The 15,365-nt window shown below is 49.7% G+C and overlaps 1 protein-coding gene across 1 annotated transcript in view; it reads left to right on the top strand.

Annotated features, from left to right (window-relative positions):
• The window catches only part of FMNL3 (formin like 3), a 56,395-nt gene that overhangs the window by 23,207 nt on the left and 17,823 nt on the right, over positions 1–15,365 (top strand). Inside the window, 4 exon segments of the mRNA XM_023756335.1 lie at positions 9,609–9,692; positions 11,741–11,821; positions 12,091–12,167; positions 15,223–15,306. Coding sequence (XP_023612103.1) covers positions 9,609–9,692; positions 11,741–11,821; positions 12,091–12,167; positions 15,223–15,306 — 326 coding nt within the window.

The raw sequence follows: 15,365 nt of genomic DNA, 5'->3' as shown, positions 1-15,365 counted from the left end.
TGGTGTATTTGCAAGTGCTATCTCATTACATAGAATATCACCATATTCCTTTCCTTCATTGTCTTTGCCTGACTCTCTCCTGCTGATGTTTAAAATTAAATTCTGTAGCATTTTCAGGAAGCCTCGTCCAGTTAGATGTTGCCTCCCCAAGATTCCACAGCGCCATGTGCACCTCTGTCACAGAAGTGTTGTCCACACTCAGACTCAATTTGCTTGTCTGCCTTGCCCTCTGTATATAAACTTCCTGGATGTAGAGATCCTGCCCTATTTATGTTTATATCCCCAGCTCCTAGCTTACTAGTAGTGCTTGGCATAGAATTGTTTTCCAGCTAAATGTTGAGTTTAAAAAAACACAACAAAAACATATGGCCCTGGCCAGGTGGCTTGGTTGGTTGGAGTGTCATCCTGTACACACAGTGGTTGCGGGTTCAATCCCTGGTCTGGGCATGTATGGGAGGCAGCCAGGCAATGTATCTCACATCAGTGGTTTTTTTTCTCTTTCTTCCTCCCTCTCTTTCTAAAAGTCAATGAAAACATATCCTTGGGTGAGAATTAAAAGAAAAAAAATAGCTAGCATTATGTATAGCATTTACTACCTGGGTTCTGATTTAAATGCTTTACATATGTTAACTATTTAATTATCATAGCAACCCTATGAAGTCGATACTATTTCTACCTCTGTTTTATAAGTAAGGAAACTGAGACTCGTAGAGATTAAATAACTCTCCACAGGCCACACAACTAGTAAGTGGTGGCCAGGATTCATACCAGGGCAATGTGGCTCCTCATTCAGTGCTTTAACCACACTGTGAGATTTGTGGTAGGATATTTATTGAACGTCCAAGAAAAGATAAAGAGACATTAGCTGTAAATGACAACTCCATGAACACATTTTAAAGGCATTAGTCAATGTGTGAAAACACTGGTTTGGGGGAAACACACATAAAAAGACACTATATGGGGGTAGATCTTACCACTCTTAACTTATGAAAGATTTGTTAGAGAAGGTAGGATTTCACCTATTTTGAATTGAAGGAGGAGCATGTCTGGCAATTGGGAAGGAGATAATTTCTCTGGGGATGTGATGTAGTAGAAAACTTAGGGACAGGAGGAAGAGGAGTATATTATAAGGGAATTCAACTTGCCCCGTCTTTATTGAACACCTACTACAGTGGTAAACAAGCTGGTGGTGATCTCTGTGCCCAGGAGCATGTAGTCTAGCAGGCTATAAGAAGATGAATTTGGGCCCTAGCTGATTTGGCTCAGTGGATAGAGCGTTGGCCTGCGACTGAAGGGTCCTGGGTTCCATTCAGGTCAAGGGCACATGCCCGGCGCGGGTCCAGACCCGACTCCTGCAGCGGCCCGCGAGGTGCCTCCTCACATGGCGGGAGTCAGGGCGCCTCCTCGTGAGATTTCAATCACGCACTGGGCCTCTAGTATATATATATACATATATATATATATATATATATATATATATATATATGTATGTATATGTATATGTATATATATAAAAGAAGGAGATAAATTTGGTTAAAGAGTAGGACAGGTGAGTGGCTTAAAATTATTACATGAACTGAAGGTCAGCGTTGAAACTCAGAATGAGAAGTCTGGGAGTTTGCTGAGGGAGAAGCAGCATTTAAAGAAAGTGATTTGGGCCCTGGCCGGTTTGGCTCAGTGGATAGAGCGTCGGCCTGCGGACTCAAGGGTCCAGGTTCGATTCTGGTCAAGGGCACGTACCTTGGTTGCGGGCACATCCCCAGTAAGTGGTGTGCAGGAGGCAGCTGATCGATGTTTCTCTCTCATCGATGTTTCTGACTCTCTGTCCCTCTCCCTTCCTCTCTGTAAAAAATCAATAAAATATATTTTAAAAAAATAAAGAAAGTGATTTGGGCTACAGAACTTAAGGTAGGTTAAAGGGGAGAGAGCCCAGAAATAGAAAGCAATGATGAGAAGTAGGATAATGCCATCAAAAAATAACCGGGGGCTGAACAAAGGACTTGGTGGTGGGAGAGATAGTGGTGGGATTAATCAGCTATTCAGTAAGCACTTGACGTGACGCAAAGAAGGTAAGACATGACCTCTATCTTCAAGGAGTTCATGCTTTAATTGTAAATAGAGGAAACACACATGAAAAGACACTATATGGGACACATTCAATTTGTGCTAAGGTCCATGGTATCAGTGACCAGTGATTTTCCTGTAGCTTCAGCCATCTGGAATTCCATTTTCAGGATTACCTCATAGTCCAGAATAGCTGCTGAAGTTCCCGCCATTACCTCTGCATTCCAACCAGCTGGAAGCAGAAGGGAGAAAAGAAGGGTATACTCCCTCCCTTTAATGATACTTCTGAGAACTTGTACATACTGCTTCTGCTTGCATCCTACATGGTGACATAGCCACATGTGAATGTCAGGGAAGATGAGAAATATATTAATTCCGGGCTGTCATGTGCCCATCTGAATATTGGAGGTTCCTTAGTCAGAAAGATGAGAAGGTGTTGGGAGATAACAAGTAGGTCTCTGCCATATTCTCCACATATGACTATGTTTTGAAGCTCAGAAGAGGGGCTGATTAGTTTGGGTTGGTAGTCACAGAGCTGTTGGGTTTTGAGTCAGGTAATAGGTAGGGATTCAGAAGATTACAAGCAAATCCTATGACAAGAGTGGCTATTCCAGAAAAGAGAGTCCAGAAAAGAGAGTCCAGGAGAGATAAGGCTGGTCAGAGATGCTGGTCAGAGGAGAATCTTGCCTCTGAAGCGCTTTCTCATTTTAAGATGCTAGGAACAGCAGGCCGAGGCATTTAGGTTTTCTTGTATAAATGATAAGAGTCAGAGAAGATTTTTTAAAAATGTATTTTTATTGATTTCATAGAGGAAGGGAGAGAGATAGAAACATCAATGATGAGAGAATCATTGGTTGGCTGCCTCCTGTAGGTCCCCCCACTGGGAATCAAGCCCGCAACCCGGGCACGTGCCCTGACTGGGAATCGAACTGTGACCTCATGGTTCATAGGTCGATGCTCAACCAGTGAGCCATGCTGGCTGGGCCAGAGAAGATTTTTGAACTGAGAAGAGACATAATTTATCTTATGTGCTGGGAAGTTTAGAAATTTCATCCAGGTGCAGGTTGGGTGGGGTAGAGGTGCTAGAAGTAGGAATGCCAGCTAGAAGGATCCCAGGGGTCAAGAGTGACTAGTACAGGCCCATTTAGTGGTGACAGTGGGAATGAAGAGAAGGTATGGATGAGAGACCCTGGGAGGGAGATGTACTGGGTCTCTGTGAGTAATGGGGAGAGAGAGGAAAATGCCCTTTGTAGGATGTAACCCCAGAAATGTGTCCTCTAAGAGGTAGTGCGCCTATTAGGGTTCCCTAGGCGGGAGGGCAGAATATCATGAAAAGGGAGGACCTTGATTGGCTGCAGGGAGAATGTGAGGCTCTGCCCAAAGTCTCCTTGGCTTTGCAAAGCCGGCTGCCCCCAGGAGAATAGTTTCCATCCTGCGTAAGGAGGGAGTGTGTGGGCCTGGCTAACCACGAGGAGGGGCTGGGGAGCAGCAGACAGATGAAGTTGCTGTGGCCGTGGCTTTTTAGCTGGGCCCTGGGGTCTCAGTTGGGAAGAGCTAACAAGAGTTCTCCTGAGATAGTGTGCTTCTTGACGAAGTGGGCCAGAAGAGGGTGTCCTCAGCCAGGGTTGGGAGGGGGCAGCTACTTGCAGAGGTTACCTGATGTCAGGTGTGAGGCCGATACTGTGGCAGAGGGTAGCACTGGGAATTTTGCTGGCATTGGGACTGTCCAACTTCCTTTGCCTCCTGAGACTCCAGTGGAGGAGTCTTCTGAGGTGAAGAAGGGGGCACAGATGTATTTAGAAAAAGCCACCTCTGTGTTTGATTGATGCCGGCCGTCTAGGACCTCTCCTTCATCTAACTTCCCTGGTGTGAGTTGCAGAGCTCAGCCTGAGACATCTGGTGAATCCATCTCTTTTTCCTCCGGCTGCTCAGGGACTTGGCTCATAACTGCTCAGCAAGTCATTTCTGGTTATAGAGTCATCAGTGACCACAGAAGCACGTTCTCCAGACAGGGCTCTGAGCCTGTGAAAGCTGGCTTTTCCCTGGCAGCTTGTCCCCAGAGTGATAGCTCCAATTAAACAAAAACAGCCAATATAAGCCACTACAAACACTTAAGTCATGGAGCACCACTTTTTTATGTCTTTTGTCATGAGGTACCCTGGCAACTCCCCTATAAGTCTAATAGGGCAGCTCAGGCCTAGAGCAAAATGTTTGTGTGGCTAGAGTTGTGTTGCGCCCATGAGCTCCTGTGCATAGGGTGGTATATGGAGAGAGATGAGGAGCAGAGGAGGGGGAGTTTGGGGCCTAGTGTCCAGGGATGTGACTGCTACTGTCCACCCCTTTCTATTCTTGAACTCTCCAACGTATATGGGGCTGGTTGAAGTGTCCACCCCCCTCGTCATGGGGCGTGGTACCTCTCTCCAGCCAAGTGTCATGAACTGTTCCTGTGATTTCCTTTCAGCCACAGGATATGGTTCTTCTCCCAGAATCTTTCACAGTTGTCTCAGGCTCATTCCAGGCTGTTTGTCTCAAGTTATCTTCTCCAAACCTGAGCTCTGAAAAGAAGGATGGGAGCAAGGCCGGCGAGGAGAGCAGTCTTGAGCTTTGTCCTCTGGTTTGGCAGCAAAGCCAGGCTCGGCCTTGGTCCATGGAGGCTGCAGTGAGATCTGGCCACTGATTCATTCCACTTCCTCCCCTGCGCTGCGCCCGCCAGTCACAGAGCTGGGGAAAGTGTGGGTGTTTGGAGGGGCTGCTGTGCTTCCCATGTCTGGACCTTTTAATTTTAGCTTTTGGACTTTTGATCAAATTCTCTGATTTTTTTTATTTCCTTTGAAAGTATTGTAGTTTTGGGGGGTAGTTAAGAGGAGTTGTGCTGAAACAACGAGATAAACAAACAGTGACGCAGAGTCGGCAGCAGCGTAGGCGATGAGCTGGGCCTGCCTGCCATCTGGGCGGGCTGGGTGGAGGAGGACTCCCGCCCTGCACACTGGCCAGCTGGCTTGTGTTAAAGCACTGGCTGAAAATAACTCTCATTGTCTGGGAGCTGCTACTGCAGCAGTGCTGGCTGTGGCCGCCAAGGGGGCCGAGGCAGCAGGAGCTGGTACCTCCCACCTCCTTGGGCTCTTGCCCTTTGGGAGTAGTGCCCAGCTGGCCACAGCTGTGCCTACTGCCCACCAGTAGAGACACGTGGAGGGCAGGCTGGGCTGCTCCTAAAGCTCTGTCCTTTTGGCTGCCGGGGATGGGCCTTTGTGCCCAGTGCTGCCTTGGACTCCCAAACTGTGTGCCTCCTCACCACATTTACCCCTGCCCGTCTGTACAGTGGGCTGATCTGTGGATGCACGAGAAGACTTGGTGGCAGCTATAGCCCAGGGCTCAGCAGCATGTGGTACCCAGGACAGTGCCTCGTGTTATCTCTGGGGAAGTTGTAGATTCAGCCTCTAGTGCTCCCCACCCCTGTGGGCTGAGCATGTGGGCTGGGGCTACCACATTTGGGAGAAGTGTCCAGCCACAGGCGAGTTGGTGAAAGGTGGTTCTGAGAGGGAAAATATTAAAAAACCACCAGCTCACATTCTGTATTTGCTCAAAATAAACATCCCCTAAAGCCTTCCCTAAAGCCTCCAGAATCCCCTTTGCGGGAAAGTTTCGACCACCTCGCCCCTGCCTCTCAGAGGAGCCATGCCATTTTTGTCTCTGTTCCTAAGATTTATGATTGACTAGGACCAATAGAAACAACTGGGAATTTTTTATGGTTCCTATTTCTGTGTTGGGTTTTCCCCAGGCCCGGCCTAAGGAGTCTGACAAGTCAGGGGTGAGTCCCAAAGGACCTGCAGTTGAAGGAAACCCCAACCCCACCGGCATTTCCCTCCCCGAAATGGGAAGGAAACAAGGAGGGGCTAACTGGCCGGGGGTGCAGAGCAGGAAAGGGAAGGGAACCTCTGCCACCAGAGCTGCCTCCCTCCTCGGCCTCTCGGGGGGGTGTGTGTGGGGGGGACGACAGGGTCATATGGGGAGTAGAAGCCTTGCTCCCACAGAACTCAGAAGGGGGTTGGCCACTACACAGGGCACTCTGCTTGGCCTCAAACTGGCAGTAAATCAGAGTAGCCTTGCTGGAGAAGCATCAGATCCACCCCTTTCTGCTTCTTCCTGTTATAGGTTTTTATTATTAGACTTCTTGCTGGTTCCTCTGCTTTCGGACTCAGCCCCAGAATTGCTTTCAGTTTGAGCTCATCTTCCCCTTTCCCTACTCCCTGGGGTCTCCGCCTCCATCCCCAAGGATGGTGGTTAGAGGAAACGAGAGAGGGATCAAAGGAGAGGTAAAGGATTGCTGTCCTCAGTGTTGAGAAGCAGTTGCTGAAGGAGGGGCAGAGGCAGAAAGAGAGAGAGAGAGAGAGAGAGAGAGAGAGAGAGAGAGAGAGAGAACCCAGAAGCAAGAGGGCGGGTCCTTGGGATGTCACCACATTACACAGGCTATTCAGGAGGAAGGGTAAGGGCACCGTGTTGAGCACCCAGAGTGTTCCAGACAAATACAGACATAAAATGTTTATCCCTCATAAAACCGTGGGAAGTAGGGAGATTATCTCCGTTTTATGGATGAGCTCACGGAGGTTCAACAGCTCTGAAGAGCCGAAAGTTGCTTTGCGCTGACTCCACATCCAGTGCCCTCCTCTCTGAGACAGTGCACCTCCTTCCTGTTCAGTAAGGGTCTCGTGAGAAGGTAGCAAGGACTTAAGCCCGGCCTCTGCCTTCCGAGAGCCCACAGTCCCTGTGGAACCGCTGAATGTCAAGGAAACAAACCTTTGACTGAAACCGGAACCTCATCAGGTTTGCTCCCTGGCTGTCCCCGGAACTCAGGAAGTTGTCCTTCCTCAGGGAAGAGTAACTTCCTCAGGACATTGGAGCCCTGCTAGACTTGCGCACGTTATCAGGTGGATGCAGAAGCCCCAATGCCCTTGTCTGGCAGGGAGAGCATTGCCCTGGCTCCCAGCCCACAGCCAGTGACCATTTTCTTGTGAGAGTGTGAGAGTGCTGGAGGCTGAGGGACTTCCCCTTACCTACTTTCTTCCCCATCACACTTCAGCTGGGAAAGAAGCAGAGAAGGCTGGCATCAAAGCTCTAGACTGGAGGATGTGGCCTGTGGTCAGAGCTGATGATTCTTGCTTCTGCCACCTATTTCCATACTGTGGCATTTACGTCTTCTGAGCAGCCAGGTCCCTGATATGCCTGTTCCGTGTTCTCAGGCTAAGGTTCCCAAAGGGGGCGACTTTGCTCTGTATTTGAAACCCCAGGGCACCGAACGTTTCCTCATCAGTTCATCTGGTAGGGAAGTACAAGGCCACAGCAGCTGTCAGTGGTGGCTGAGAGAGGAAGTTGGTGTAGACAGGATATGATGTCTGCCAGAGTAGTGCCAGGCTCCCCCACTCCCTCCCCAGTGCCTTTCTTCTAAGGGAGACAATAGAAAACTATTCATGGCACAAACTTGGGATCAATGGGCAGGTGACAGTGATGTGCTTAGGGTGTGCACAGAGCCAGAACCAGGCCTAAGGACAGTTTCTGCTCCGATCTCACTTGGGTTCAGCTGGCCCTGGTTAGACAGAAGACCTTGCTCCAGGCCCACCTTTGACCTTTGGGTCCTTGTTGTGGCCTCTGTCCTTGTCCTGCTTTCCACAGATATGCCGAGATTGGCCCTTAGCAAAGTAGTTGTAGAGAGAACATTCAGAGTTGTATTTGCGCCCCACCCCCACCCCAGCAATCCCTACGATGTCAGCAGTGGGGGGATTCTGTTGGCCCTTCTCTCCTGGGGAGGTTCAGCAACCATGGGGGAGAGGTGTGATGTGGTGGTACCTTCCCCTGTTTCTCTCACTTGCTCCACTTATATATCCTAAATTCTACCATTTCTAAATGCTGACCAGAGATCCCAACCCTACTTCCTTTTCTGAGCCATAGTGAACCCGTTTCCAGCCAGGATCTGGGTCCATAGCTCGAGCTGGGACGTCTTAACCATAGATTTACTATCAACTTACTCTCCACTAGGTGCCTGTCACGGTATTAGTTATTATTGGGGTTTGGAGCCATATGAATAGACAGTCCTTTGGGGGTAGATGAGCACAGCTGATTTAATAGTATGTGCATAGATAAATGCATAATAGATACATGTGATAGAAATAAATGTTTAAGGATTTCCTTTCAGTTTCCTATCAAATGGAGGGTGTACTTTCAGGATATTCCTGCTGCTTCTGGAGTAACCTAGGGTCCGTGTAACTACTCAGTGCACACAGTTCCTGTCCCCAGGGATGAGGATATCAGGGAGTGGGCAGAGGTAAACCAAGCGGTCATGCTTGGGTTACCAGGGAGTTAAAGCTGAACTCGGAGCAGTCGGCAAAGGAGAGAAAGATGAGAGGAAGGCCCTCCAGGTGGCCTGCAGTGTGCTGGGGAAGAGGCTGGATTTGTGGGAAGTCATGCGGGTTATCAGACAGCTATGATACTTCAGATAGGAGATCGTATTTGACTCAAGAGTATGGGGGGTGGGCAGGTGCAGTGATCTGCCTTTAGAGGCAAGGGCTGTGACCTAAAACAAAGGCAGCCAGACTGGTTAGCAGAGAGGCTTGGCTGGACGGGCATACAAGCTGCGGTCAGTCATGCATGGATGCCTTGGGCTTCACTCACTCATTTATTCATTCAGCAAACAGTAGTGAACAAACTAAAATGATGCCTGGTCTCTATCATCTATATTCTAAATTAGAGTGTCTCAACAAAGGGTCAGGACACTTGACTGTGTCTTAATTAATTGGGAGGTGTGTATGTCATAAGTAATTTGCTACTAATAATTAAAGTACTGAAGTTTTGTAAGTTATTTCCTAAAAATATTCTGAGCAGTTATCTTTGTGCTAATGTCCTTCTTGCATCCTGATGTGGGGCAAGGGGTGGAGTTGTAGCATCTACATGGGCTGTGGTGGCTCAGGACTGGCCCCTGGGTGTGCATGGTGCAGGAAGGATACCCATCTCCAGACCATGGGGGGGAAAGCAGATTGAAAGTTTCTGCTTTAAACTGGTAGCTTTCAAACGTCTTTAAACTGTTCCATATGAAGAAACACATTTTACAGCATGACCTATATGTGGTGTACACATAACCTGTAAAAGAAACAAAAGCTTCATTATTTATACTTCCTACTTGCAGGGAGTTAGAGCTAAACTCGGAGCAGTCGGTAAAGGAGAGAAAGATGAGAGGAAGGCCCTCCAGTGGCCTGCGGTGTGCTGGGGAAGAATATCCTATTCTATTTTAATCTGTTCATTTTCATTTAAAATAAAAATACTCTTGACACACTAAATTGATTCCATGACCTATGGTTTGGGAAACATTGTTCAACCAAACGGCTAAATATGAAGGGGAAGCAGGAGGTCTGTCCCGCCTCTCTGAGCCTTCCTTATTAGCAATCGAGTATCAGGGTGAACTGAGGGTCCCGGAGGGAAAGGTATGCATAGTCTAGCTTTTCTTTCCTTCGGGTGGGGGGAGCGTTCAGCCCAATTGACTTGGGTTCTCTCCTCAGAGCTCCATGAACCTGCCCCCTGACAAGGCCCGGCTCCTGCGGCAGTACGACAATGAGAAGAAGTGGGATTTGATCTGTGACCAGGTACGGGGTGTGGGACAGGGCTGGGAAGGGGGGTTATGTTTTAGGCAGAACAAGGTGGTAGGACCAAAGGCTGCAGCCCTGGAGTTCCTTGAGGAAGCCTGGCCTGGACTCGGCCTCAGTCCATGCTCACTTCCTTTTCCGAGAGGATAGAGGCTCCCACAAAGAGCTATCTTGATTTCTCCCTAACACACAGTAGCTGAAGGAGGCTTGTGTAGGACTGGGGTGTGGGGTCGGCTGTGGAGGAGTTTGGTAGTTTCCCAGCAGAACCTGTTTCTGCCTTACCCCAGGGCGAGGGCTGTGCCTGGCAGGGAATAATCCAAAGGACCCCTTCTCTCTCGCTCTGCCCTGGAAATGGCAACTAGCAGGGGTTTTCTTATTATTTGCAAGCCTCTGTGAATGAGAAGCCCCAGTCCCCTAGTTTCCTGTTCCCAAATCTCAGAATGTGAGGATTGGAAGCTCTTTCTACATGAATAGTGTTTAGAGCTGGAAGAGATTATAGAGATGATTAGCTCAGAACCAAGAACTAACACCTATGGTCTGGCTCTTTACCCTGCAGACATTTGAAGATCAGTCACGAGTCTGTGAACTCAGACAGGCCCATCTGCTAGGAGCATTGGCTTCTACTTCCTTACCTCTTGGAGGTGTGGAAGCACCTGGCATGGTGTAGCCAGTGTGTTTGCCTAGCTCTTTGCCATGGAGCCTTGCACAAACAAATTTATTATTTTTTTTTAAGCACTGAACAAAATCATAATAGCTAACATTTATTGAATGCTTATATGGACCAAGCACTTTATATATACTGAAATATCTCACAAAAACCCAATGAGGAAGGCATTATTATATTTTATAGATGAAGAACCCTAATAAGTGACGGAGCAAGGGCTCAGGCAGCTGGCTCTGCTAACCGTTAGGCTCCTCTGCTGCCCCAGTCACGCTGCTTGACCTCAGGTAGGCTTATGCCTCAGATGGCCTCGTCCAGTCCCTCCGTCCCCAGGGAAGGCCCGTTTCCTCATGTTCTGCATTAAGAGGAGTTGGTGAGCACCCGTTTGAGGTTTGGAGAACAGTAGCCCTTTGGTACTAAGTTTCTTTAATTGATCATTTCCCAGTCTTTTCTGGGTCACATAATTTCAGCTCATTCTCAAACCTTTCTTTTTTCTTTCATTTTGTTTTCTTAGGCCCTGGACCCTTTACTCCCACCCCCACTCTTCAGATATCTCAGTTGTGAAGGCTCTTACAGGACCAGAATACCTAAGGGTTCTCCCTGAGTTTCCCCTTGGGTCACATGAGGGGGCTGGGCCAAAATGGGAAGGGCATGGTCCTGTGCCCTGTGTGGAAGGAAGGAGATGGGGGGTGACCTTGCTTAAAGCGGCTTCAGTGTGGAGGTTGCTTTGGAGTGTTGGGGCCTGGGGCCTGGCAAGCAGTAGGAAGTGTGTTTGCAGCCATGACCTTTGTTAATGCTGCAGAAACAGTCCATCCCAACCTCGGGCTCAGACCTGAGAAAGTTGGACTCTACAAGGCCAGCTCCCCTCCCCTTGGCCTTCCTACCCCCATCCATCAGTTGGCCAGGCAGCGAACAATATTTCCCAATTGTGTTATCATTTTGGATGCTGTTCAGAATTCTGTAACCTCCACATCTTTTCAGCAAGCAGCAGGTTCTTAAAATAATCTTTTTTAAAAGCAGATTTTTAAAAACTTTTTTTATTGAATTTATGGGATGACACTGGTTGTTAAATTTATATAGGTTTCAGGTGTACAATTCTATAATACATCATCTGTATCTTGAATTGTGTGTCCAAGTAAAATCATATTGACATAGAAAATATTGTAGGCTCAGGGAGCACTCATTGGAGTTGGGGAAGATGGCAACAGAGGAGAAGCACCTGAGGATTGATTAGGAAGGGAATGTATGGTTTGGGGTTTGGGCGATGTTAAGAGCCAGGTGACAACTTTAGGAGTCGGGGTCCCCTCACATCGAGCACGATGAGTGCTCTTCTTCCTCACTCTCCTCGGGACTCTGAGCTCTGTGCACACACGTGTTTCCCTTACAGGAACGATTCCAGGTGAAGAACCCCCCACACACTTATATCCAGAAACTCCAGAGCTTCTTGGACCCCAGCGTAACTCGGAAGGTGAAGTACAAGGCAGGGAGGGCCCATCTTGCTGCCCTCTATAGTCCTGTGGGGCTTGGGGGCAAACCCTTTGACTTGGGTCATGTGCTTCTGAGCAGTGGGAGTGGGTTTCCGGGTTCTGAGACCATGGGCCTGGAGTGGCTGGCGAATGATAGAGGGAAGGCCTGTAACTGCCCTGTTGTATCCCCTCCCTTTTTTTTTTTTTCCTACCCCTTTTACGTGTACTGTGGAGTTGCGTTGATCAGTGACCGAAAATTCCATGTTTACAGAAGTTCAGGAGGAGAGTGCAGGAGTCGACCAAAGTACTGAGGGAGCTGGAGATCTCGCTTCGTACCAACCACATTGGGTGAGTCGGATTTGGCCACCAGAGCCTCTTTGCCTGGTCACTCAGGATCTGGTCCTTCTGAGGAGAGTTTGCCTGTTTATCCCCTGCCAGGGGCCGAGTTGCCCCTTGAATGGCTTTGGTTCCCCGGAGCTTCAGACGGTTCCTTTCTGGCTTTTCTTCCCCTCGTCTCTGCCAGCTGCTGACTGGATGCTGCTGGCAAGCTTGGGGCCCTTCCTGGGGTCCTCAGCCTGTAGCTTTGAGTGGGAAACATTCCCATAGCAGCTGAGACTGGAGTCTGCCTGTGGCCTGGGACTGGGCCAAGTAAGGTCCAGAGAAGTCTGGGGATGGGGAGCACTTTGCATTGGGTAGCTGATACCTACTTCCTGGACTATTTTGTGCCCAGAAGATTATTTGCATGATTTTAAGACAATCTTAAAATGAGTAGAACTTTCTCGAAGTACCAGCAAAGAAGATCTAAGGCAGTGGAGGCCAGGAGTTGAATGTCTTTTGCATTAACGGACCTTAGTCCTGCCAACCCACTGAAGGCCCCTAGGAGCTGTGTGAGTCTTTTTCTTCAGTCTCTGATGGGGAACCAGGACTTGCTGAACAGGCAGAGGGCTAATGTGTGAGGTGCGATGTTTAGTGAAAGATGGCTATGGTGTCAGTTTTATAAAACCATAACCAGCCAGAGTGTGTCTAGTGAAACTGAGTGAGAGATAGGGAGGTGGATAGAGAGAGAGTGAGAAAGAGAGAACACAAAGGACCATGAGAAACACCTGATAGATGACAGCAGGCAGGGCTGCAATCCTGACCAAGGGCGTGCATGAGTGTTGAGAACTTACATGAGTGAGAAATCTAGCTGGGGAGTAGGGGTGGGGGTCACTGGACAGGTGCCAGCCTCAGGGTCCTGGGTTTCCTGAGAGAAGAGCCAGATGACATCATCTGCCTTCCCTCCTGTCCGAGGCAGCTGCCTGCTTGTCTACCCCAGGCTGGGCCTGACCAGGGCTCTGGTAGAGGCTCCCTGCATGTAGCCAGCGGCTGCAGCAGTCACAGAGGAAATGGCACCGAGAGAACAGGAAGGGGACAGTTCCTGGCCTCAGTAGCTGTGCTCAAGGGCCAAAGTTGGCTTTCATACTTCATCTGTGAACCAGACATTGAAAGCTGAACCACAAGAAACACGTAATGAAGCCTCCACCTTTATTTGGTGACTCCTCAGAGAAGGAAAAACTGGCAGAGCCTCCTCAGCTGCCCTGCATGTGAGGGCAAGAGTAAAGCAGATGGCAGCCCGGAACACCACCTTCCACTCTGCACTCCCTTCTCCCTTCCCTCCCTCTCAGGCCCTCTGTCTTTTGTACCAAGTCTTGCTGCATGATGATGGGGGTCTGCTTTTCTCCAGAGGGTCACAGACAGTGTGTGACCGTCCTTTCTGCCCTCCCCTTCTACCTGGCGCCTGCCCCTCTGGCCACTGGCCAGGAAGTGGGGCCAGAGCAGCATGGTTCCCAGGCCTGGGGCCTCTTGGCAGTTGGCACACAACTTAGAGGTCTGGACCTGGTCTTTGGTTCCCAGGGAACAGCTTAGTGTCTGGCATTTTAGGAGTTCCTGTCATCTGAACTGGCTTCTCCCGGTGGAGCCATATGGAGGGCCAGGATCCTTCCGAGATTTCTGGGCAGGAAGACTGTCTGTCTGCCCAGCTGTGGGTGGATGCTCCTGGGTGGTGGGAGCCCAGGGACAGGTAGGGAGCGGAGGATCCTGCTTTGGTCTGTGGAAGCTGGGTGGGAACCAGACCTTGGAGCAGGGAGCTGGGAAGTGGGATTCCAGAGCCTCTGCAGCTCCTCCTCTCCCCACTTTGTATTGGTTCTCAGCCTTGCCTACGTGCCCTTTAACCTCTCCTCAAAGTGTCAAGATCCCGAAAATAGCAGTGTAGACTCAGACAGGAAATGAGAAGGGGGTGGGGAACTGGAGAGCAGACAGACAGGAAACTGGAGGCCTGTCGCCCCGAGAGAGGAAGCTAACTTCAGGCAGCTCCGGTGTCAGTCAGCCCCAGCCGGAGCCTGCTGCCAGATCTCAGCTGGGCTTGGTGCTCCGGCCCAGCCTCTCTGTAGCTCGAAGTGGGGCTGGAAACATGGCGCTGGTTTCCAGCTGTGGGGGAGGAGTGTCCCTGCAGGCTGTTGGGCACAGCCTTTAAAGACCCCAGGACATTCCGAGGGAACAGAGCACTGAGGACAGTCATGGTTCCATCCTGAGCTTTCTTTCCTCTGCTCTGAATGAACCTGTAACAGTCTTCCTAGGACATGCTGTACACTTCCCTTTCAGGGCTATCTCAGCCCCAAAGGCCTAGGGCGGAATGGTGGAACTGCCTGGTCTGCTGTTGTCTTTAGGGAGCCTTGTTGTCTACCCTCCTGCCTCCCTGGATGATGGGGCCCAACTCCTCAGTCTGGCTCTGAGTGGTCACAGCCATTCTGTAGTTACTTGAGTTCCTGACTGTTTCCCTGTCCTTTTCCCGTTCTGCCAAACACAGAACTCCCACCTATCCCTATTTGCTCACTACTTCCTAAAATGCCTTTCCTTGTACTTGATGGAGAGCCCCTAGGCTCCATGTGCCTCTGTTCCACAGCTCCCTTTGACCCTTCTTGCTGGTCTTTTGACTGAAACTTTGGTCAAGTTGGGGACCTGCTGGTCTCTGCCAGGCACGGCTCTGCGCAAGGGCTGCAGTAAATGCTCTTGATAACCCCCCAATTCTTCCAAAAAACATCATGCAAAGACAGTGTGCTCAGCTTTGTGCTAGACACCAGGGTCACAGAAAGTGAATGAGCCGGGGCCAAGGCCTTTGAGGGGCCCCCTGAAAGCTTATTTGGCTGATGTGGTATCAGGAAGCTTGTACCTTTCCCATCCCTGGCTTCCTGGCCTAGGGGAGGTCCAGGCCGGTGACATGGCCATGGGAGGGTCTGCCATGGACTTTGATTTTCAAAATATTCCCAGCCTAGTGCTAAGTTTTGGGGGATCCCAGAGGGTTTTGTTGGATCAGCGGTCCCTCTCTCTCCTTCCCCTCACTCCACTCTGTTTTCTTTATCTGTAGGTGGGTGCGGGAGTTTTTGAATGATGAAAACAAAGGCCTGGATGTGCTGGTGGATTACCTGTCCTTTGCTCAATGTTCTGTCATGTGAGTACCACCCTGGGACTGGGGGTGGCACCAGTGAGGGAGGACAGAGGACACAGTCC

This window comes from Myotis lucifugus, unplaced genomic scaffold (assembly GCF_000147115.1).
Source record: "Myotis lucifugus unplaced genomic scaffold, Myoluc2.0 scaffold_91, whole genome shotgun sequence".
NCBI lineage: Eukaryota > Metazoa > Chordata > Mammalia > Chiroptera > Vespertilionidae > Myotis > Myotis lucifugus.
This window is presented reverse-complemented; position numbering and strand designations above follow the sequence as displayed.